This window comes from Natator depressus, chromosome 9 (assembly GCF_965152275.1).
Source record: "Natator depressus isolate rNatDep1 chromosome 9, rNatDep2.hap1, whole genome shotgun sequence".
NCBI classification, from domain to species: domain Eukaryota; kingdom Metazoa; phylum Chordata; order Testudines; family Cheloniidae; genus Natator; species Natator depressus.
The window spans coordinates 4,529,669-4,554,165 of NC_134242.1; the positions used below are offsets into that span (position 1 = coordinate 4,529,669).

The 24,497-nt window shown below is 47.5% G+C and overlaps 1 protein-coding gene across 7 annotated transcripts in view; it reads right to left on the minus strand.

Moving 5' to 3' along the window:
• LPP (LIM domain containing preferred translocation partner in lipoma) overlaps positions 1-24,497 on the minus strand; it is a 423,204-nt gene that overhangs the window by 256,390 nt on the left and 142,317 nt on the right. For all 7 annotated transcript variants that reach the window (XM_074963360.1, XM_074963357.1, XM_074963361.1 and 4 more), the window contains one exon: positions 2,310-2,511. In XM_074963360.1, coding sequence (XP_074819461.1) covers positions 2,310-2,502 — 193 coding nt within the window. In that variant the 5' untranslated portion in view covers positions 2,503-2,511. The remainder of the gene's footprint in view (positions 1-2,309; positions 2,512-24,497) is intronic.

Sequence of the window (24,497 nt, forward strand, 5' to 3'; positions counted from 1 at the left end):
AAGATCCCCTGGGAGAACAACATGAGGGGGAAAGGAGTCCAGGAGAGCTGGCTGTATTTTAAAGAATCCTTATTGAGGTTACAGGGACAAACCATCCCGATGTGTAGAAAGAATAGTAAATATGGCAGGCGACCGGCTTGGCTTAACAATGAAATCCTTGCTGATCTTAAATACAAAAAAGAAGCTTACAAGAAGTGGAAGATTGGACAAATGACCAGGGATGAGTATAAAAATATTGCTCGGGCATGCAGGAGTGAAATCAGGAAGGCCAAATCACACCTGGAGTTGCAGCTAGCAAGAGATGTCAAGAGTAACAAGAAGGGTTTCTTCAGGTATGTTAGCAACAAGAAGAAAGTCAAGGAAAGTGTGGGCCCCTTACTGAATGAGGGAGGCAACCTAGTGACAGAGGATGTGGAAAAAGCTAACGTACTCAATGCTTTTTTTGCCTCTGTCTTCACGAACAAGGTCAGCTCCCAGACTACTGCACTGGGCAGCACAGCATGGGGAGGAGGTGACCAGCCCTCTGTGGAGAAAGAAGTGGTTCGGGACTATTTAGAAAAGCTGGATGTGCACAAGTCCATGGGGCCGGATGGGTTGTATCCGAGAGTGCTAAAGGAGTTGGTGGATGTGATTGCAGAGCCATTGGCCGTTATCTTGGAAAACTCATGGCGATCGGGGGAGGTCCCGGATGACTGGAAAAAGGCTAATGTAGTGCCCATCTTTAAAAAAGGGAAGGAGGAGGATCCAGCGAACTACAGGCCAGTCAGCCTCACCTCAGTCCCTGGAAAAATCATGGAGCAGGTCCTCAAGGAATCAATTCTGAAGCACTTAGAGGAGAGGAAAGTGATCAGGAACAGTCAGCATGGATTCACCAAGGGCAAGTCATGCCTGACTAATCTAATTGCCTTCTATGATGAGATAACTGGCTCCGAGATAACTGGCTCTGTGGATGAAGGGAAAGCAGTGGACGTGTTGTTCCTTGACTTTAGCAAAGCTTTTGACACTGTCTCCCACAGTATTCTTGCCAGCAAGTTAAAGAAGTATGGGCTGGATGAATGGACTATAAGGTGGATAGAAAGCTGGCTAGATTGTCGGGCTCAATGGGTAGTGATCAATGGCTCCATGTCTAGTTGGCAGCTGGTATCAAGTGGAGTGCCCCAAGGGTCGGTCCTGGGGCCGGTTTTGTTCAATATCTTCATAAATGATCTGGAGGATGGTGTGGATTGCACCCTCAGCAAGTCTGCAGATGACACTAAACTGGGACGAGAGGTAAATACACTGGAGGGTAGGGATAGGATACAGAAGGACCTAGACAAATTGGAGGATTGGGCCAAAAGAAATCTGATGAGGTTCAACAAGGACAAGTGCAGAGTCCTGCACTTAGGATGGAAGAATCCAATGCACCGCTACAGACTAGGGACCGAATGGCTCGGAAGCAGTTCTCCAGAAAAGGACCTAGGGGTTACAGTGGACGAGAAGCTGGATATGAGTCAGCAGTGTGCCCTTGTTGCCAAGAAGGCCAATGGCATTTTGGGATGTATAAGTAGGGCCATTGCCAGCAGATCGAGGGACGTGATCGTTCCCCTCTATTCGACATTGGTGAGGCCTCATCTGGAGTACTGTGTCCAGCTGTAGGCCCCACACTACAAGAAGGATGTGGAAAAATTGGAAAGAGTCCAGCGGAGGGCCACAAAAATGATTAGGGGACTGGAACACATGAGTTATGAGGAGAGGCTGAGGGAACTGGGGATGTTTAGTCTACGGAAGAGAAGAATGAGGGGGGATTTGATAGCTGCTTTCAACTACCTGAAAGGGGGTTCCAAAGAGGATGGCTCTAGACTGTTCTCAGTGGTAGCAGATGACAGAACAAGGAGTAATGGTCTCAAGTTGCAGGGGGGGAGATTTAGGTTGGATGTTAGGAAAAACTTTTTCACTAGGAGGGTGGTGAAACACTGGAATGCGTTACCTAGGGAGGTGGTGGAATCTCCTTCCTTAGAAGTTTTTAAGGTCAGGCTTGACAAAGCCCTGGCTGGGATGATTTAATTGGGGATCGGTCCTGCTTTGAGCAGGGGGTGGGACTAGATGACCTCCTGAGGTCCCTTCCAACCCTGATATTCTATGATTCTATATACAATGGATGAAATTCACTCCCATGCAGACACACACAACACGTGCAGGACTTGGCGGTGAAAACAGTGTGCTGGCCCACAGCACTGGGGTCAGTTTCACCCAGTAAGCACCCTTGTATTTAGCAGAGATCGCATGGAGAACTTGCCATGCCACCACGCTCCTTTTCAAAGGTTTCTTACCATCACTCCCCGGCTGTTTGTATGGATTGTACTTCGGCTTTGGAGCAACAACGGGTGCAAACTTCTTTGGCATCTGCTGCGTGGACACAGAGATGCTGGGGGTCCCAAAAGCGTGCGTGGTCTCCATTCTCGCAGTGACGTGACCAACGGGTTCATTGGTGTTCTTTGGCGGCAGCCATGATGGGTGGGACATGGTTCAGATCTGGGGAAGGATGAGGGGAAAAAAGAACACATGCACATTAGGTTTTTAAATTGGAGGGAAAAAAAACCTAGGAACTTCTTTTTATTTATTTGTAAAATACAAATACACAAAAACCTTGGTGTATGTGAAGGTTTCTCTTTATGGCTTGACATATGAATTTGCCTATTTATCCCTACAACAGTATGTCAGAGGCAGCAGCTTTGCCCTCTCAGCAAAGCGAGCTAGAATTGAGCTGAATTCCCCCGTCACTATTCTTAGAGATAGGCCCCCTCCCCAGATCAAAGCTGAAGCATGCTAGCAGGACAGTGGGGAGGAATTGGCTCCACCTCCCTCTGGAGTTTCAAACAGGGGTTCTCAGCAGGATGTTGCTTCCGATTCCACAGCCCGTTCAAATCTTAGCCTCCAGAGCAAGGCTGCCACAAAGAGGGACCACTAATGAAACTGTGTGGATGATTTCCCTGCTGTGAAGGAGGGCGGGTGGCACCTTGGAAAATCTCTGCGTGCCTCAGTAAAACGGGGATAAAACTGCCCTAGCTTTGCAAGGATGCTGTGAGAATATATTCCGCAGTGTCCGTGAGGTGCTCAGATACCATGGTGAACAGTGCCCATGCAGACTGACAGGGGTTTTTGAAAATTTCACCTTAAGTCACCTAAAGAGCCTTACTCCCCTATTCAAAGCACATTCAGGCACTTAGCAGCCACAATCCCACTGAGTCTCAAGGAAACGTCTAAGGCCGATATTTTCAAAAGCAACTGATTTGGATGCCTCCGGTTTTGACATCCAACTCCGGACACCATAAAGCATGCAGATTTTCAGAAAGCACTGGACACCAACCCTCTAATAATCAGGCCCCTTTCAGAGCCTTGAGTTGGACACATGAAAACTGAGGCAAACAAACTCACTAGTTATTTATGTAATTCTTGGCTTTAGGCTCCTAAGCATCTAAATCACTTCTGAAAACCAGATTTTAGATGCTTTGGAAAATTTGACCCAGAAACATCTGTCCACTAGGGACTCCACCAAAACCAACCAATGCATTTCCACACAGGCCATCAAACAGCCATCCGATGTCAATGACTTTCAGTCATTATCTATCTAAGATGAATATGAGCAATGGCAAGGCAGTAAAGGTCACATATTCCTTTACTAGTCCCCTGTGGCATCCACTCTCCCAGTACTGAAGGGGTTAATTAATTTTGCATCCATTGCGTGCCCTCACTTCAGCCCCCCATACGCTTGTTTAGGTTAGGAGAATTCCACAAGGCAACAAAACCCAGCAGGCTCTGGAGACTAGATTTGGAGAGGTTTCCTTTGATCAGCTAAAGCAGAAAGCATGGGAAGAATCAGCGCAGGAAGAAGACAGAGCCAGGGACAACATTCTCTGATCACCGGGGTGAAAAAAACATCTCCAGCTGTGATCGGGGAGAGAAGCCAGTCTCTCGCAGGATTTGCAAAGAGAGCTGCTCTCCCACCACAGTTGCAATTGCATTCCAGCGGGGCTGGTGCGTGAGGGAAGTTCCAGCTCCCCACAGAGGAGCGTATTAATTGGTGAGAACTGTCCACTGAGCGGGGCTGGGTGAATGCTGCCAGGTGTACAAGCCCGTAGAGAGAAATCATTACTGAACTCCGCAGGGCTGCAGTGCTCTAACCACTCTGACACAGCTCTGCGGTCGCAGGCACAGAAATCTATTTGAATGTCTCTCACGGAGGGGTTTTCTTAAGCCAGGAGTGGCAGTCACAAATCACCTGTTGAAGGTCAGCAGCTAGAATCTGAAGAAAAACAGGCAGCTACCAGCTCCGCTGGAGACCCAACATCTCCTCACGGACTCCGCCGCAGAGCCCAGCTGCCGTACCACAGGCCCTGCGGACACAGGCGCACACTTGGGGCTGTGAAGCAAACGCTTCCGTCACGTGCGCCTCACATGGATGCACGCGGCTCTACGGAAGGCGTTCCAGCAGCATGGTGATACACTTGGACACATATTGAAGCCTGTCCTAACTTGGTCATCTAGAGTTCACTCTGCAGAATATATTTCTAAAGATTAGAAAACAGGGACCAGGTGTGCCAAGCTTTAGGACCCTGGGTGGGGGGGATGCGGAGTTACTCTGCTGACTCACCGTGGCAGGCAGAACAGCTGCGTCTCACTATTCCCCCCGAGAAGCATAAAAAGCAGAGTCCACCTAAGAGGCAATAGGTGATAGAGGGGGATTCCTAAAAATACAGCACTGGAAGAAGCCCAGGCTTGTCCTGTGTTTGGAAGTACAGTCCAGCCTCAGGGGTTTGCTATTTGAGAATATACTCAAGTCTGTGGAAGGGGGTGAAGTTTTGCACCATACCTTATTGCATGTGTCTTTGCAGTGGTGGGCAATAAAAGGGGCACCGGCCTATTCACACCAGTGCCTTTCTAAAATTAATTTAATTAGAATTCTATTTGTTACTGTCACGGATTATTTATTCCGGACAGCAACAACTCCCTATGTGAGGAGTTAATTCCACGGAAAGACTGGTTGGTAAGGATAATCTTGTAGTCAAACCACAGGATAGAGTTGGGGATCTGAGTTCTACCCCTGCCTCGACCATAAACCCCTGTGGGACCTGCACCAATCCATTTCACCGGTGTGCACCTCATTTTCCACATCTTGGATCTAAACGTTCAGTCCACAGTTTCCGTCCTAGCCAAGGGCTTGCACCCAACTTAATCCACCCAACACAGAAACCACCCCCACTAAGAGGAGACCAACCACTGAGGGAGAAATAAAACATCACAGGCCGGCTGATGTCAACAAGTGCTGCCCCAGAGAAGTCAATGGTGCTGAGCACCTGGCGAGAACCAGGCAGCTCTAAAAGAAGACAGCAGAAGCGCCACAGGGTGCCTCTGAACTTGACTCTGAATTTTATGCTCCCTAGTGGAGCTGCTGCGATGCAGCACCCAACACAATTCACACCAGCAACAACTCTCCGGTGGCAGAGCCCCAGCAAACCAAGTGACCACCACCCAACCCTGCTTCTTGGTCTCATATTACCAGATGACAGCGTCATTCTGAAAGCAAGAAATGGGAAGGCCAAGTCCACCCGCAAGGCCAGAGAGGAAATTCCACTCACTGCTCCGCCCTGCCCTGCCACCTGCTGTTCCCAGCGCCAGGGTTTATGGAACCAAAACCAAGTTATCACCGAAACAAAGAAGATCCCCCTCCTCTTCCCATGTCCCCACAAGCTCCAGATCAAAGCGATCAAACCACGCTAACAGCCTGGGGGCAAAGAAGGGACAGCCATGAAGCCCCTCAACCCGGAGGGCCAGGAGGGATAATCATGCCGCACTGCACCCAGCAAGCACTGTTGAAGGTGCCCTGGAATTTAGTTCCAACTGGGCTGGGCGGGGACTGCCCAGCATTTACATGGCATCTTAAAGACGGCACATCACACAGCACAGCGCCCCCCCAGCACTGCACTGGGGCATTATCTCACTACAGACTCCGCAACAAGTGTGCCTACAAAGCTGTTCAAGCTACGTCCTGCAACTCCTGATTGGTCTCCCACCCACACAGTGACATGGCCCAGGGAGCCTGTGCCACCTGAGAGATTCGCAACACCAGGTAGCCTGGGCTGAAGGGCCAAATTAGTAATGCCAATCTCAGCAGCAGCGATGCAGTGCAGCGACAGAACCTTGCAATTAATGAGACGAGAACATATTAATGGCCAATTTGGGAGCATAGCAACCGCACTGCTGTATCTGAGCCGGCGTGTGACCCTGGCTCTCCTATTCTCTAAAGCATTTTTTCTGATACTTTTATTATTTCCTCTTTAGTCTTTTCTGTTCCTCCTTTGTCTCTCGCTCATCTTCTCCTGTGTATTTTGTTCTCTCTTCTCTCTATCTTTGCCTGTTAAGATGTCCCAAACAAGTTCCCTTTTCCCTTACATGCCCCCAGCCCTGTTTCCCTGACACAAGCAAAATTCATCCACTCACGTTGCAAGTCTCACAAAATACAAAAAGGAAAATGACTGACTCCATTTTTTTTAAGCAGGTAAAGCCAAACTTTGCTTTTTTAAATGCAGATGTTAGTGTGACTGGTTAGATGGGCAACAAGAGGACAGGTGCGGTGCAGGATGAGCGGACAGCTCCAGCTCTCGCTCAGTGCTTCTCAATCTTGACCTATAAAACTTCTATTAGTCCAGGCACAGACCCTACGTGAACACTGTAGATGCACCACAATCCTACTCTGCCACACCCCTGCCAATGGCGTCAACCACGCAACCATTTCACAATGGAGACCAAAAACCAAAAAGGCACCACCTGGGTTTATAACTTAATGCTGATAATGTAAACCCCAGCAAATCCATAACCCTATCCAAATCTGAGTTGGATCAGCTCATTAAGCTCACCAGCACATCTCATGAACATGAAACCAAGTCCTACATTCAGCTCAGACCTCCTCACACCTACCCACCAGATCTGATTTTTTTCCCAGGAAGTGATAATATACACCCCAGAGAATGTGAGATTAGCATCAATGTCTAACTATGAGGTTAGCAATTCATGCTTCCTACAGATGCATCTCCAAACACTTCAGTGAATTAGTAATAGTTACAGAAGTGATTTTTTTTGCCTGCTGTAGTTTTATGCAAACTGCATGTTTTTTAATAGCTCACTACTAGGTACAGGACTTCACAAGGGGATGAAGAAATCAGTGGTGAAGGAAGTGAGACACTAAGAGAAGGACCGAGAGGGGGCCCGGTGTACGATAGGAGGGAGGAGGTTACAGGGGCAGAGGGAGGCAAGGCACTGGAAGGGGGGAATGTGGCAAAAGGAGCATCAGGATGGATGGCGTGGCAGAGCGGGAGCAGTGGCATGACAGCAGACATGCAGGCAGATGGACAGCTGTGGAGAGCTGAGGCAGTGAGGGCAGGGAGCACGGACCTGATGTTGGAGACAGGAAATCAGCGAAGGGATTCAAAGAGGGGGTGACAGGGTAGAAATGGAAAGGAAGGATGTTGACAATCGTTATTGTCCGTGCCACACTCCAGGCAGCTTTACACACTCCTAAAGTGAAATATGTCATGTTCCTCCTTCCAGGCTACCGTCATTTTCAGTGAACCACCATCAGACTCGCTATGAAGTCCTGTGGCTCTCCACTATACGTCCGCCACTGGGGGAAACTAATGGCTCCCAAGCACCCTCGGCCTCTCGCTGTCTGAGACCGTTACTGCTAACCCACACGGGACGACTTCGTGGATTGAGGGTCTGCTGCTGCTGCCACTAAGGTCAACGGCTGGATCGAAAGCTCGTACTGAAAAGCGAAGCTGCAGATTACATCTCCTGCATCCCCGTCAATTCTTCGTCAAGAAAATCATTCCGGATTTGTCAGCCAGTTTCCCTTTAATGAGTCCCTCCTGACAAACCTGAATAAACCAATCCATCCCAAACTTGCCACGTTCTGTCTCCAATTACCCCCGCAACAGCGAGACCCTAACCCCTCCGACTCCTTCCCCTTTGGCCAGCATTTCAAGTACAAACTCCTTGCTCCCACATTCAGTGCACTACAAAATCTGTCTCAGCCTGTATCTACCTTCCTCCTATCTCACACATGCACAGGCCCACCATTCTGACAACAATGCTCAATTATTTCCTTCTAGGCTCTTAACTCTGTACCTTCTCCCATGGCGTTCTCCATCCATGGAACCCCCCCTCAGTAATGCTGGTTTCCCAAACTGCTACCTTCTCCTCAGTCAATTCCCTCCTAAAACTCCGCTTCTTCCATTGATTCTAAGGCCAGATGAGACCATTATGAGCATTTACACTTTGATAAAGCAGGCCATAAAATCTCACCCAGTAATTTTTGCATCAAGCCCATAACTTGTGTTTAACTTCAGATAAAGACTTGACTTATTACAATGGAGAATCCACCACACCGCTAGGTAAGTTCATCCAACAGTTAATTACCCTCACTGACAAAAGTACACCTTGTTTCTAGTCTGAATTTGTCTAGCTTCACCTTCCAACCACTGGATCTCGTTATGCCTTTTTCAGCTCAATTATTTAAAGCGCTGTCTATTATCAGAAATCTCTTCTCCATGTAGGTACTTGTAGACTACAATCAAAGCACCTCAAACTTCCCTGGGATAAATTAAATAAACTGAGCTTCTTTAGTCTCTCACTCTACAGCAGGCTTTCCTGACCTTGAATTATTCTTGTAGCTCTCTGCTAAAACCTTTTCTAATTTTTCAACTTCCTTTCTGAAGTGTGGACACTGGAACCCAACACAGTATTCCAGGACTGGTCACTTAAAATTAAACAGGAAAAATGGTCAAGTACATTGCAAGCGAAAAAATACAGCCAATAAGGTGCTGCTTTGTTACAGGGTCAGCTGCCTCTTGAGTGCCCCCTCAGAAGTCTGTCAGTCACTCTGAGACAACCTGCCTCTGTCTCTTCGGGGACTTCTTAAACAACTGCACACCCCCAGTCCAAGGGTAATTTAAAACATTCTCCTCCTGGGGTTCAGTTTATTTAGTCTTTCTACAGTCTGGCCCTCCAGGGCCCACCCCCAGTCCAGCATCTGTCTCTCTCCCCCTAATGTAGGGAGTCCTCAACTCTCCTTCCCAGGGCTGGGTCCCAATTCAGTTACCACTCCCAGGCTTCACCTGGCTGAAGCTCAGCCTTCTGGCTCTGACTTGCAAACTCCCCTGGTCTCAGGGTCCTCCTTCTGCCTTAGCAGGCGACTACTCCCAGCCCGCCTAGCTGGGGCAAGTTCCCCTGGTCTCAGGGTCTTCCCTACAGGATCCTTTCCGCCGTCTCTACTAGAGCTTTCCCCTTCTCCCTGCAGGTTCCCGCTGCTCCTTGTAGTGGAATAACTTCTGGTGGGCCTCTTCAGCAATCAGGGTTGGCTAGCTCCAGGCCCCTCAGAGCCTTAAGGGGCAAGTCACCTGTAAGAGCACTCTGTGAAGCCTGGTTGCCCTTACCTTGAGGCATTCGGTATCAGACCACTGCTGAAGGTGGGGAAGTCAGACTGGATGGGCCAATGGTCTGATCCAATATGGCACTAACCTTAAGTACCAACGATAAGTAACATTAAGAGGAATGTGCAGAATCAAGCTGTATAGATAAGGAAACTAATTGGCTCCTGTCCTGTCATTCAGACAATCTTAAAGCCATAATTCAGAGAATTCTAGCTATAAAAGAATGTAGCACAACAGGGACCTGGAATTCATCAATCCCAAGATGAGACCACATTATCTCCAAATGTCAGCCCAGGTATATCAAAGAGCATAACACTAAACAACAACAAAAGCCCGACAAAGTCTGTTTTGCTTTTAATTACTGGATGCCATTCAGCGCTGAAAGAAAGCAAAGGGCTAACATGAAGAGGATCCAAACTCAATTTACCCTCAGATCAGATAAGCAATGGAAGGCTAGAGTACCAATTTGCCTCCACTCGAAAGCGTCAGCGGGTTCGTCTCCGATGGAATTGAGACAGGCTGACTCTTCCGTAATGAGACTCTACCCAAATAAATCTTAATTTCACCTTTCCTTTCGCGACACAGGCCAAATGCTCCTCGGGAGTTGCTGGAGCTGTGGGGGTGTAACAGAACGAAGGATTTGTCCCTCTAGTACGTACACTGTTTATGGAAGCCATGGGTGGCATCTCATGGGGAGAAATGTTTTGTTTAAACCAATGTGTATTTCTAGACAGCCAGCTCCATCCTTCATCTAGACTCTCATCTCCTTCTCTGCCTGTGCCTCTAATTACCACTCCATCCTTAAAATCCACCAACACCACGGAAGTGGAACCTCCCGTCAGCTGACTTATCACAGGGCTTGATACGGAGCTGTAATTTTCCATACAAGCACAAGGCTTTCTTTGGACTGTGTGTGTAACTCTCACTGTAAGCTCCTGCCGGCAGGGACTGCCTTACCGGTAAACTCCAGGTGCAGCCAGAAAACCCCACAGTGGGTTGGCTCTGCTGGCATCCAGGGATGGAGTCCTGCAAAGATACGGCCCTGCTGGGTGAACTAACACTCCAAGCGTCCCCGCTCCCCTGTTCACCTGAGTGCCCGCAGCCACGTCGCTCTTGCCCTCCGTGCAGGTGCACCAGCGCAGCAGGGGTCACCCACACACCCTTCCCAACCCTCGTGCAACACAACTACACAGGAAGAGGCACATTCTGCCCTTACTCCCTCTTCCAGATCATTCACGGAAACAAGTCCTAGCGTCGAGTCACATGGACGCCTCTCCCAACTCAATGCGGTGCCATGTATTGCTACCCTGTATGTACAGGCTTGTAGCCTGTTAGTCCATAGGACAGGGTTCCTGTTGAAGCCAAACTGAGTTTGTTTTTCATTTGAGAGGCCAAGGGAGGCTAGATCTAAATCCAACTCTCTACTTGGTCCCCCTCATCCACTAATTCTGCCGAATGCAGAAATCAAGACTGACCAGGGAGATTTGTTCTTTAAAAATGCTCAAAGCTGCTTATTTCTCCTGGCCCCATTCCCCTCCAGACATTAAGTGAGTTTATTTCTCCACTTGTAGCCAGCAAACTCTAGGAGTGGGGCTTTTACATTTCTCATGGCCGCCAAACAGGGATATGAGGTCAAAATTCCAGTCTCATCTGGGGGCTTTAACCAACCCTCGGAAGTGCTGTGGTTACTTAGAAAAGCACCTCAAGCTCTCCTGTGATAGATTTACCATAAGGTATTTCCCCTCGTCAATTTCACATCAGTAGCTGCCATTTGAAAAGCCAAACCATGATCGCTTTTGACTCCTTAATCAATGTTGAACTGCACAATAAAACATCACTGATTTTTTTCTGTTTTAAAATGTAGAGGATCCCAGTTAAAAAGTAATTAGACTATGCAGGGTTCCATATTTAATCCTCTCTCAATAATTTCCAGGTCAAGTTTGCAGAGCTAACAAGTCAAGAAACTTCCCCCTGTCCAATGATATGGGTTCTCTGTGCTCCTCACACATCTTAGCAGCAACAAGGATTCTGCAAGGAGAACTTTGATGGTTTGGATAACAACATGCAAGACTAAATCAAGTTGGTTCAGCCTCCAGTACCTGGACTGGGTCTGTAGACCTAACATGAGTCCAAGTGACTCCAAGACACACTGCATATCTCTCCCCTGCAGCTGGGAGTAAGCCTGAGTAGACATTCACGCTAGCCCACTGAAAGAAGCAGTGTGGACACTGCGGCTCACTCAGCAGCTCGGTTTCTCAAGCTCTCCCGACTGACTGGGTCTGCACTCAGGTGGCTAGCCCAAGCGTGCACCAGAGCCGCAATGTCCACACTGCTTTTTTTGTGCACTATGTCGAGCCTCACCAGCGCGAATCTGGCTGCCAGCCGCGGTGTAAACATACCAGATGAGCTGGATAAGAAGGTGCTGGTTTTGCAGTCACTTTTTTGAGTGTACGTGAACTTTAACACATACTTACTCCTAGACCCCTTGCTAGTTCAGAGACACCTTTATAGGAACCATCGCCAGCACTAAGAAACACCAAATCTCAAAGCTGTCTGACAACAGATTTGTTACCAAGGGGGACACGATTTTCATGTTCCCAAACCCCAGTCCTGCAATACAAAGCAAAAGGAAAGATCTTGATGTGATCAAAAGTCCATTCCTTACTCAGGCCACTGAAGCCCATTGCCAGTATCAGCAAAGCGGAGGCCGCAGCCACAGGGACAAATGTGTTTTTTTCAGATGCAACAAATGCAAAATACAGCCTCGTGGCAAAGATCTCCATGCTCCTTTGTTATATCGGGAAGATGGCTCTTTAAATAAAGATCTTCTGTTGCAGAAGTGTAGGAAAATGAGCAAAGATGAATATATGTTTCAGAAAAAGGACCAGGATGCCACAGGTCAGGTGTAAACCCCCTGGGTCCTTTATTATTTTTATTTAATACAGACCACAGGTTCCACTACTGCCATGACTACAATCTGGTGACTAAAGCACAGGCCTGGGAGTTGAGCTCCGGACTCTTTCCTGGCTCTGCAGCTAGCTTTCTGTGTTACCTTGGGCAAGTCGACTCCCCGTTCACCTGAGTCTGTCCATCTGTATCTTGGGGATAACAACACTTGTGTGGGTTTTTAAGCTAACCAGTTCAGGAATGGTAGTACAGCACTTTCAGATCCTCTGATGGACAGTGCCGTAGAGGCACGCTGTATTATGAAACGTCAGATAGCTGGACCAAGTTACATATGTTCTTGTCCCCCTTAGTAGCTCAACATAAATTTGTTAGTCTCTAAGGTGCCACAAGTACTCCTGTTCTTTTTGCGGATACAGACTAACATGGTTGCTATTCTGAAACCTTTCATTATGTAGCTCGGGTCTTGAATAATGAAGTAATGCAGGTGTGTGCCATCTATATACTCTTCTAAAAACTACAGTTATGAGCTAGATAGGTTCACAGAACGGCAACGAAATAACTGCTAGGCTGGTCCAAAGACGTGAGTCCCTTGTTGTGGGATATGCTGCAAAGTTCATCATTTTCACCACACCTTTTCAAAATGGGAGTGGGAGGAGGAAGTTGTATGCATGGGGAATAGGAAGACAGATTTGAGCACGGTGAGCTGTCTGGCTTGCTAACAGAGGCTATATTGAATTGTAATATTGCATTTTAGTTAGGTCTGGTTCTTAGCTGTGTTCTGTTTTTAAGTTACATCTATGGCACGAGAGCACACGGCTAGTATGCGTAAAACTAAATAAAGGAATTAATTGCCCAGCACAAAGATAGCTGCCATATATTAATATGTGGGGGTTGGCTTTGATCCATCAGTAGTGTCTGCAAAGCACAGAGATGTCTCAGTGCTCTGCAGATACAGTATTTATTCTTCAAAAATAATACATTTACCAGGACCTGACAGTCCTTTCAATCCCAAAGATCTGTAACTGCTTCATGAACATATGTGCAGGAACCCCATTGCCAGCAAAATGGGATCACCTGTGGGACAGACAATTACTGCCAATTTTTCAAAATTAGCCCCTGATTTCAAGTGTCCAGCTTGAGGCCTGTTCAGGCCTGAGGTGCACAAGTCCTGGGCATCTGCTGCTGTGACCGGAGCTGTGGGCAGGATCTGCGCAAAGCCGGCCCTGAGTCAGACATCCAGAAATCAGTGGTCACTTTTGAAAATGTCACCCATGGCACAGTAGGATAACTAGGGGGGACAGGGGCAAGACAGAACCTTTTGGGTCAGAATACTGGGTGTACAAAGTACTGGGAAATCTTTAGTATGTACTCAAATTGAACAGGGTCTCAGTTCTTGAGGTTGCCTCAAGAAAACTCGTGCAGACCAATCCACCTCAGACATATAAAGGGCAATGGTGGCCCAGCCAAGAATCAAAACCTGCGACTTCAGAGAGTCAAGGTGTTTCAAGGCCGATGTATAGACCACTTTAGCCACTGCCTCTTATTTATGCTTTGCAAAGGGATACTGTTGAGTTAGTCAGAGAGCTAGCCCCCCAAAATTAATTAAACATTTTCAAAGCCATTGCTGTCCTGCGAGTTACAGAAAGGAATGATTTCCTGTTTGCTTGAATTTTTATCAAAAATTGTCGGATTTTGAAACTGTCCTTTTTTGTTTCTCCTCTTCCATTCATTTCCTCCCTCATATCCTTTTTCCCTTTTGCCACTGAAAAAGAAGGGAGCACAGAGAGGAAAACACCTACACAATTAAAAAGTGGCTAATTTTTTTTTTCATTTGCATCAAAAATGTAACATTTCCAAAAAAGAAAAATTCTGAGTTTGAAAAAAGTCCATTTTTCAACAACAAAATGTTCAAAAAAGGTCACCTGCTGCAGTTAGCTGATGTAGAAAGAAACTTACTCCTCAGGCAGGGGACTTTTCCAGAGATGCTATAAAGAAGTCTCACTTTCTTCATTATTCTTTACACCCACTTTTTTTTTATGCTGAAAAAATAACTGAACTGCCAACGCCAAGTCAAAAGCCTCAGATCAGCCGGGGGCTGGCAGTCCAATCAAAGCAGAGGTCTGGGTTATCCTTTTGTTTTTACAGGCAATTCAAATAATAAGGGGGATATTTCCAGGCTCTCTCTATCATGCTCCCTCTAGATGGCAGTAAATAAGACTTCCCAAAAGGGAACCACTGCCAAAGGCAGGCCAACTTTTTAAGGCTAAAAGAAAAGGAGTACTTGTGGCACCTTAGAGACTAACCAATTTATTTGAGCATAAGCTTTCGTGAGCTACAGCTCACTTCATCGGATGCATCCAATGAAGTGAGCTGTAGCTCACAAAAGCTTATGATCAAATAAATTGGTTAGTCTCTAAGGTGCCATAACTACTCTTTTTATTTTTGCGAATACAGACTAACACGGCTGTTACTCTGAAACCTGTTTTTAAGGCTAGCAACCTCAGTGCGATTCCTTACTGCTGTCATGTTGCCAGGGACTAGCTTTAGTCTGAACTGATAGCCAACTGGGCCGACCAGTCCTCTAGATTCTGCTCCTACAGTTCATTGCTCTGCTCGGCTTCCAATTGCTGCTATGAGCTAGTAGCTCAAAATGGTGCAGTGAAGTTGCTTAATCAAGCACAAAGAAAAACACGTGCACGTGTCACTGTGGTACTGCATCATTTGCACATTGAACAGATATAGGGGAAAGAGAATAATTAGAGAAACCAGAGGCCACTCACATGGATCAATACTTCCAGGCACCCCTTTTTTGTATGTCATCTCACTCATACTTGTGGTTTCAACATATGATTTGCATTAGGTCCCCTGCCTGCCATTTGATGGCTCTGCTTAACAGATGTGAATTTATTTAGTCACAGAGCCCGCTCTTTTGACTCTCTTTGTAGAACAGATGGGCTTTTTTTTTTCTCCCTTCAGCGACATTCAAATAATAATCAAACTCTCTACACAGGTTTGCCTAAGTATTGCATACGAGAAGGAACAACACACAAACAGAGACACGATCTCGCAATAACTCTTATTAGCAGTCGGGTCACACCATCAGCATAAGCAGCTGATCGAGAACTACACGCTATGGTACTAGTTAACTCAGTCTACATTAATAGGCTACAGAGTTGCATACATTGCTGGTTTGGTTATTACTCAGAGAATCAAGTTGTTAACATCCGATGGCTAGATGGTAGCATAGGCAGGGGACAGGGCACAGAGGTGGGGAATTTCACCAAGGGCAAGTCATGCCTGACCAACCTGATTGCCTTCTATGAGGAGATAATTGGCTCTGTGGAGATGGGGGAAACGGTGCACGTGATATACCTTGACTTTAGCAAAGCTTTTGATATGGTCTCCCACAGTATACTTGCCAGCAAGTTAACGAAGTATGGATTGGATGAATGGACTATAAGATGGTTAGAAAGCTGGCTAGACTGTTGGGCTCAATGGGTAGTGATCAACGGCTTGATGTCTAGTTGGCAGGCGGTATCAAGCGAAGTGCCCCAGGGGTCGGTTTTGTTCAACATCTTCATTAATGATCTGGATGATGGGATGGATTTCACCCTCAGCAAGTTCGCAGGTGACACTAAGCTGTGGGGAGAGGTAGATACGCTGGAGGGTAGGGATAGGGTCCAGAGTGACCTAGACAAATTGGAGGATTGGGCCAAAAGAAATCTGATGAGGTTCAACAAGGACAAATGCAGAGTCCTGAACTTAGGTCAGAAGAATCCCATGCACTGCTACAGGCTGGGGACTGACTGGCTAAGCGACAGTTCTGCAGAAAAGGACCTGGGGATTACAGCAAATGAGTAGCTGGATATGAGTCAGCAGCGTGCTCTTGTTGCCAAGAAGGCAAACGGCATATTGGGCTGCATTAGTAGGAGCATTGCCAGAAATCTAGGAAAGTAATTATTCCCCCCGATTCAACACTGGTGAGGCCACATCCGGAGTATTGTGTCCAGTTTTGGGCCCCCCAGGACAGAAAGGATATGGACAAATTTGAGACAGTCCAACAGAGGACAATGAAAATGATTAGGGGGCTGGGGCACATGACTTATGAGGAGAGGCTGAGGGAACTGAGTTTATTTAGTTTTCAGAGAGAAGAATGAGGGGGGATTTGATAGCAGCCTTCAACTACCTGAAAGGGGGTTCCAAAGAGGATGGAGTTCAGCTGTTCTCAGTGGTGGCAGATGACAGAACAAGGAGCAATGGTCTCAAGCTGCAGTGGGGGAGGTCTAGGTTGGATATTAGGAAAATCCTTTTCATTAGGAGGGTGAAGCAGCACTGGAATGGGTTACCTAGGGAGGTGGTGGAATCTCCATCCTTAAGAGGTTTTTAAGGCCCAGCCTGGCAAAGCCCTGGCTGGGATGATTTAGTTGGGATTGGTCCTGCTTTGAGCAGGGGGTTGAACTAGATGACCTCCTGAGGTCTCTTCCAACCCTAATCTTGTACAATTCTATGATTTTGCACTGCCACTCTCTCAATGCAAACTAGGTACTTGCATAACCTTGATAGCTGAGCCACCTCACAAGCAATAATGAGTTGATCTTCACAAACTTCCCTATGAGGTAGGGAAGCATCATTATCCCCATTTTATAGATGGGAAACTGAGGCCCAGAGAAACTCAGTCCCAGATTTTAAAAAGTTTCATTTTCAAAAGGGAAGTAGGCACTTTAGGAGTCTAAGTCCCATTGGCTTTAAATGAGATTTGGCTCCTGCGTGCTAAGACACTTTTGAAAATCAGATTTACTTGTTGCACTGGTGAGTGGAGCAATGCCTAAACACCTTTAAAACTCTGGGCCTAAGTGATTTGCCTGAAGTCAGACAGGAAGTCAGTGGTGGAGCAGGAAACTGAACCCAATCTCCCAAATCCCAGGACCGTAGCCACAAGCCCATCCTGAGCTGTCCCTGTCCTGGGGATGGACACAGGAGTTTGGTTTCCAGAAGAGTCAGTCTGGCACCAAGTCTCATGGATTTTTTTTTTTTTTTTAAAGAAGTTATGTTAAAAAAGTGGACTTGACTGGAGAACAGGACCCTGAGCGTGTCTCCTTAGAACACATTTCTTTATGGCAGTGCTGCAGGTTGTCTGTGTTTGAGCTTTTGAAATAGGGGAAGTGGTGCCTGAGAAATTCATTCGTTTGCACATTGAACTAGGGATTTTATTAAACAGCCAAAAAAGAGAAATAGCAAACAGGACCTTGCATGGGGAACCTTTGGGGGAAGAGCAGTTGCGGGTACACCAATATTTGGCCTGTCTTTAACCACAAACATGGAGCATTCTGCTCAGTGTTCCTTCATAGTTCTTAAGAGACAGAGATGCACAAGGTCAAATAGAAACCAAATACAAGTGACTATATCCTGAAAATACCATTATTGGTAACTGTGCACATCTATCAGCTGCTGTATTGAAGCAATGTTCTTAGACAATAGCTAATGCAATAAAGGCAAGAACAGCCTGAGACGGTATCTCAGCTTCTCCATCTATGAGATACGGGGTCCAATGCTGTCAGCTCTTCAAGTGGTGGGGCTCCGGCTCAAATGGAATTCCCCATGCAAAAGACATCCAGTATAAGTCCCTTAGTCCCCTTCTTATGGTCAGAATGGCATATTTACAAGACCCAAAACCCCCAAAAGTCACAGACAGTAAGCAAAATGATAAAGCTGGCAGATACCAGGCAGTAAAACATTTTCAAATAGGAAGGAACTCTGGACCCGCAGAAGACACTCAGGTCTTTGTGAGGCCAAGGAAACTTCAAGCTGCAAAGCACACCATGCTTTTTGAAAGCATATGCCATTTTTCTTGCACAGCACTGGGGGCTGCTGTGTAATTTTCATTTCAGTACCAGCATCTGACAACTTTACAGAGCTTCACTAACCCCGAAATATGGAAGCAAGGTCTGGGGATTTATTGTACAATAATACGTCACCAAATTAGGTAGCTTCTGTTGTTCTTTTTTTTTAACTAACAGAAAAAAGGGGATATTTTCACAGGCACAAAACAGAGCTAGACACCCAATTCGCAGAGGATGCACATCCAACTCTACTTTGGAAAAATCTCTCCATGGAGTAATCAACACATTCTCTTTAATCCATTTAAGCAAGGTAAAACTCTCTTGCATTTTAACTAACTGTTCTACCAATGCAAAACCGGAAGGTACAGGAGTGCTTTTGTCAGGACGAAAAGGCCTTGTGGTTAAACCACTACTCCAGGGGGAATTCTGTGCCACTGTGCAATGCAGAATTTTGCAGAAATTAATGTTGTGCGCGCAGAATTTCTCTTCCCCCACAGAACTGGGCTGCCATGCTGCTGGTTGCCACTAGGGGCCGCTGGACCCTGCAGAGCCCAGTTCGCACATAGAAGACACTGCCGGGGGGGGGGGGGGGGTAGAGAGTTCCTAGCAGCTGCAGTTCCCAGAGAAACAGGAACTGGGTTGTCATAGGGGTTTCTCTAACTCTCTGCTCCTCAGGGAATTTTTGTGTGTGTCTGTAACAATTGCTCACAGATATTTTGAAACAAAATTACCAAAATAATTGAAACTGGCGTGATTATGTAGTGTTATTTTGACAAATTTAAAATCTGCAGAATTTTAAAACATTGTGCGCAGAATTTTTAATTTTTTTGGCACAGAATTCCCCCAGGAGTAAAGCACAGGACTGTGAGGCGGGAGATCAGGGTTCTAGCCCCAACTCTCTGCCCCGTGCTGAGGAACCTGTGCAACCTTTTTGTACATCACTGTCTCATTTGTAAAATGGCGGATAATATTTACGCACTTCTGCCTTGCCCTTTGAGATCTACAGATGAAAAGTGCTTTATAAGCACAATGTATTCACAGTTGAAAGGAATCTAAAACGTGATGTACATACAAACTGATTCTAAGTGAGACAGGACAAGAAGGCGAGAGAACAAGTTATTCCAGCTGACAAAGGAACATGATTCATAGTTAGCCCTGTGGTGGGGATCCATAGCTCTTACTAAGACCATCATAAATTGCTCTGGAAGAAAATTAAGCAAACATTAAAGCCCACATCCTTATATGGAAGGAATAGGTCAGAGGCCTGGCTGATACACAGAGATTTTTTGGTATCTCTGAATGATAGCGCTTTGGTTTTATGACCTGCAGCTGCTTCACTCAAGAATTCACTTGAACAATTTTACGGCTTTGCTCAGTTAAGAATTTTTTTAAATGCTAATCCGTTCTGATCACATTAGCCCTCCTTTGGTTCCTTCCCCCTGCATGTGCACACACGCAATACACAGAGGCAAACGGCAGGAATAAATGAGCAGCATCAACTGCAACTACAGCAGATCAACAAAAGCTAATTTTTTTTTCACCCCCTGTATGCTTGATTTCCGGGCAACCATCAGCATGCCTATTGGTGGAAAACTGGGAATCCATTTTACCTCCCAGCCCGATACAGCCCAGATGTGGACGTTCAGATGCTACCACCCCAACTTAAATAAGAAAAGAAATACAGACACTCCAGTGAGAGGTACCACATAAATGCATTAATTAAGCCTCATTAACACAAACTCCTGATAATTGCCTCAGTATTAGCCCATTTTCCAGATGGATAAATAGCAGGCCAGAAAGGTTAAGTGACTGAATTAAGTTCACGCAGCAAAGTCAGTGATGGAGCAAAGTCAGTGACAGAGCCCAAAGATAGGATCATAGAATCGTAGGACTGGAAGGGACCTCGAGAGGCCATCTAGTCCAGTCCCCTGCACTCATGGCAGGACTAAGTATTATCTAGAACAGGGGTCGGCAACCTTTCAGAAGTGCTGTGCTGAGTCTTCATTTATTCACTTTAATTTAAGGTTTCGCGTGCCAGTAATACATTTTAACATTTTTTAGAAGGTCTCTCTGTATAAGTCTCTATATTATATAAGTAAACTATTGTCGTATGTAAAGTAAACAAGGTTTTCAAAATGTTTAAGAAGCTTCATTTAAAATTAAATTAAAACGCTCATCTTACGCTGCCAGCCCGGGGTTCCGTTCACCTAGGCCGGCAGCAGGGTGAATGAGGCCTGTGGCCGGGACCCCGGCTGGCAAGGGGCCGGCAGCCAGAACCCCAGACTGGCTGTGGGCTGAGCGGTGCCAGCGGCCGGGACCCCGGCTGGCAAGGGGCCGGCAGCCAGAACCCCAGACCAGCAGTGGGCTGAGCGGAGCCGGCGGCTGGGACCCCAGACTGGCTGTGGGCTGAGCGGGGCCGGCAGCCGGGACCCTGGCTGGCAAGCGGCCGGCAGCCAGAACCCCAGACCGGCAGTGGGCTGAGCGGGGCCGGCGGCTGGGACCGCAGACCGGCAGTGGGCTGAGCAGGGCCGGCGGCTGGGACCGCAGACCGGCAGTGGGCTGAGCAGGGCCGGCGGCTGCGACCGCAGACCGGCAGTGGGCTGAGCAGGGCCGGCGGCTGCGACCGCAGACCGGCAGTGGGCTGAGCAGCTCTGGGGTTCCATCCGCCGGCTCCTGCCAGCCAGGGTCCCAGCTGCCGGCCCCACTCAGCCCGCTGCCGGTCTGGGATCCCGGCCCTGCCCACATAGAGTGGGTACCTACCTTCTCCCTGGTTCTAGCCCATTCTTCTTCCTCTCTCTGCACTGAGCTGAGGGTGGGAGAGCACTGAGCACAGGGCTGGGGGTGAAGGAGCAGGCTGGGGGTTGGGGCGTAGGGTCTGGCCAGGAGCTAGAATGAGGGAGGGGGCTCAGGGTTGGGGTTTGGGTGTGGAGTGCTTGCCTGGGCAGCTCCCATTTGGTGCGAGGGGTGCAGGTGGGAATGTGGGGGGGGGGGTGCAGGAGCTCCCATTTGGTGCTCAGGGTGGGGGTGGGAATGTGGGGGGGTGCAAGAGTCAGGACATGTCGTGTGGGGGGGGCTGGGTATGTGTGGGGGGTACTGGAGTCAGGGCTGGGGTCGTGGAGGGTGCAGGGGTCAGGGCAGAGGGCTGGGTGGGTGTGTGGGGAGTGCAGCAGTCAGGGAAGAGGGCTGGGTGTGTGTGAGGGGGGTGCAGGGCTCAGGGCAGGGGGCTGGGTTGTGTGTGGTAGAGTGTAGGGGTCAGGGCAGAGGGCTGGGGGTGTGGGCTGGGGTCGTGGGGGTGCTCCCAGCCCCCTGCCCAGAGCGGCTCACAGCAGGGGGCTGGAGGGGATATGCCCTGATTCCACCCCCCTTCCCCAAGGCCCCGTCCCCACCTCTTCTCCGTCTCCTCCCCGGAGCAGCGAGCGTGCTGCGTCTCCGCTTCTCCCCCTCCCTCGCCAGGGCCGTCAGCTGATCGGTGGCAGAGAGGGAGAGGAGGAGGGGCAGGAACAGTACGGCGGGGGAAGAGGCAGGGGAGGGGGGACCTTGCCTGCCCTGCACCAGCAGCCGGTGGGAGGTGGGGGGCGGAGAAGAGCGGGCCGGGGTGGACAGGATTTTTAATGGCTCGCTGCTGCCTGCCGGGGTCCCAGCCTGGGTTCAGCAGCGGGCTGAGCGGGGCCGGCAGCTGGAACCCGGCAGGCAGAAGCGTGCCATTAAAAATTGCCAGGATCACAATGGATTAGTAGCTCAACTCCATTCATAGCCCAAGATAATTATTGGTTATTTATTATCTGTATCATGGTAGTTACCAATTCAGAACAGGGCCCCAGTGCATAGGCCACTGTCAAACAGAGCAACAGAAAGCCCCCGCCCCAAACATCATTGCTATCTAGGCACTTCAAGAAAAAAATGCATTTAGTCAAAAAACCTAATTTTCCATCAGAACAGTTTTAACATAAAATTTTCAACCAGCCTATCAATGGAACTTACATGATAAAGATCCAGATTTTTAAAGGTATTTAGGTGTTGACTGTCAATGGGTTTTTGGCATTTGGTTAGATGTGGACTAAAGTGCCTAAATCCCGTTGATGGTCAACACCTAAATACCTTTAAAAATCTACCCAAATCCCTTTTGAAAGCGAGACTTAGGTGTTGCAGTAACATCTAAATACCTTTGAAAATCTGGGCCTACATGCTTTGCCGCTTTCCAATATTGAAAGGTTTTCCTTTCTTGAGATCTTAGGTTCCAGAGTGGGAGCAACGCTTTTTGGAAATCTAGCCCAGCCTTTAAATTTTGTTACCTTCCTGTCAAGACTCAGGCACAAGGAGGTGGGGAAACTAAACCATGTCTGTGTTGGATAATCTTGTGGCCAACCTTAATATTACTCAATTACCAAGTGAGTGATTTGGTAGTAAACAACCTTTTGCTTGTGCGCAAACATTTTTAATTTCATGCCCTGCTAATCACACATCTGTTAGAGTTCCTTTTCCACCCGTTGTAATAATGATACAAGGGAAAAATCACTGCACTAACAACTGAAACGTGGCTTGTGTAAAATATTTGAATAAGAATCAATTTGCCTGTGTGGAATGAGCAGCACAGCGAGCAACGCAACAGACTTAATGAAGTTGACAGAAATCTTATTTTTAAAAATGATAACGTAGGATCCAGAATTTGCCACGAGCAAATTCGCCCCAAGAACTGGCTGTCTGCAGCCTGTCGGCCAATGCCGTCAGCTGTTTATCCATGCCTTTCTATACGTCTCTGCAACAGAGCCAGGTATGCTGCCACCATGACTCCACCTTTGCTGCTGAAATTCTCCAGGCCTTCATCCAGGCCTTCACGTCTACTCTGCTGAACAATGCCGTTATCCTCGGTATGTCACCCCCACGTCCCAGCTCCCAAGCCTACAGAATGCCCCACCCCACACACAGGGAATGCAACCACACCTCTCCTTCTCCTCACCCAGCTCCAGTGCCACCTCATTCATTTTCATCTACAGCCCCAAACGGCTCTACAGTGCTTTCCAAAGCCTTGAGTGCCATCTCTCTGGGGCTGCCGTTCATCCCGCACTGGCCTCCTCTCTAGCTCTTCACGCAATCCCACCATTGAAGAAGTAGCCAGAGCTTTCTCCTCTCTGATTCCTACCCCCTAGAACAGCCTTCTCTCGTTTTCTTCACCTCATCTATCAGCTAAAAAGATAGCCTTTCCCCCTTCGACACCAGTGCAAAGTAGGTGCCAATTACAACCATTCTGACTTAGCTTTTGCACTCACTTCCTACTAGTGTAAATGACAAGATGCAGCAGGGCAATGGAGAACCGAGCCCATAGTTTATGGGATGTTTTAAAATAAAACTCTCTGAATGTGCTCAGCATATGCACGACCATCAATTAGCTGTTTACCTGCATCCAGTTTGTGAATGCATTGCAATAACAAATGAACTTAGCCCCTGGATGTTTCAAGCATCGAATCTGAGTGTATTCAGTCAGATAACTGTACCAGGGATTAGCAGTGGAAAGGGGTGGAGGGGGGAATCCTGGATGAGCAAAAGTGCTGCAAGCCACATTTGATGTAATAGTCATATGATTAAACTGTCATATCAAACTTTTCTGCAAAGTAGGAACACTCTGACGCTTCATATTTTTAAAACTGACATTTTGATTCATTACTGTAAATAGCACGTTGTATTAAATATTGTGACAAGGAGCAGAGCATATTTTTCAAGCTCTAACATTTAGGAATCACTTTTTTTTTCCTTTACATTTGAAGCTGTTACCACAGAGCTCAGAGGAGGTTTCTGTGAAGAGCCGACTGCTTTTGCCTGGATTCCCAGTGATGCTGAGAACTGCAGCACAGATAGATGTGAACGATACTGCTGGCATACTAAAGCAGGGAACTGTCTCAAGGACACACAGTAGCTAAAGTAAATAACGTACAATAAATTTATAACAGATCACCCAGAAATTGGGGGGAGAGAGGGGCAGAACAGATGAGGCTAAGGCACTGGACTGGCTCTCAGAAGATCTGAGTGCAATTCCCACCTCTGCCACAGACATTCTAATTAGCCTCAGTTCCCCATCTGCAAAATTAAGAGTAATAAACTTGCTTTCTCCTTGCCTGTCTCTGTCATGTCTATTTAAATGGTGTACCCTTCAGGACAGCTGTTGTCTCTTACTGTGTGGACAGCACCTGGCATCATGAACCTCCATCTCAGTATAAAAACCTAGATAGATAGCTACCGCACATCCCCGAGCTGCAAACTGAGCTCTCTGTGCAATCCACTGAATCAAGGG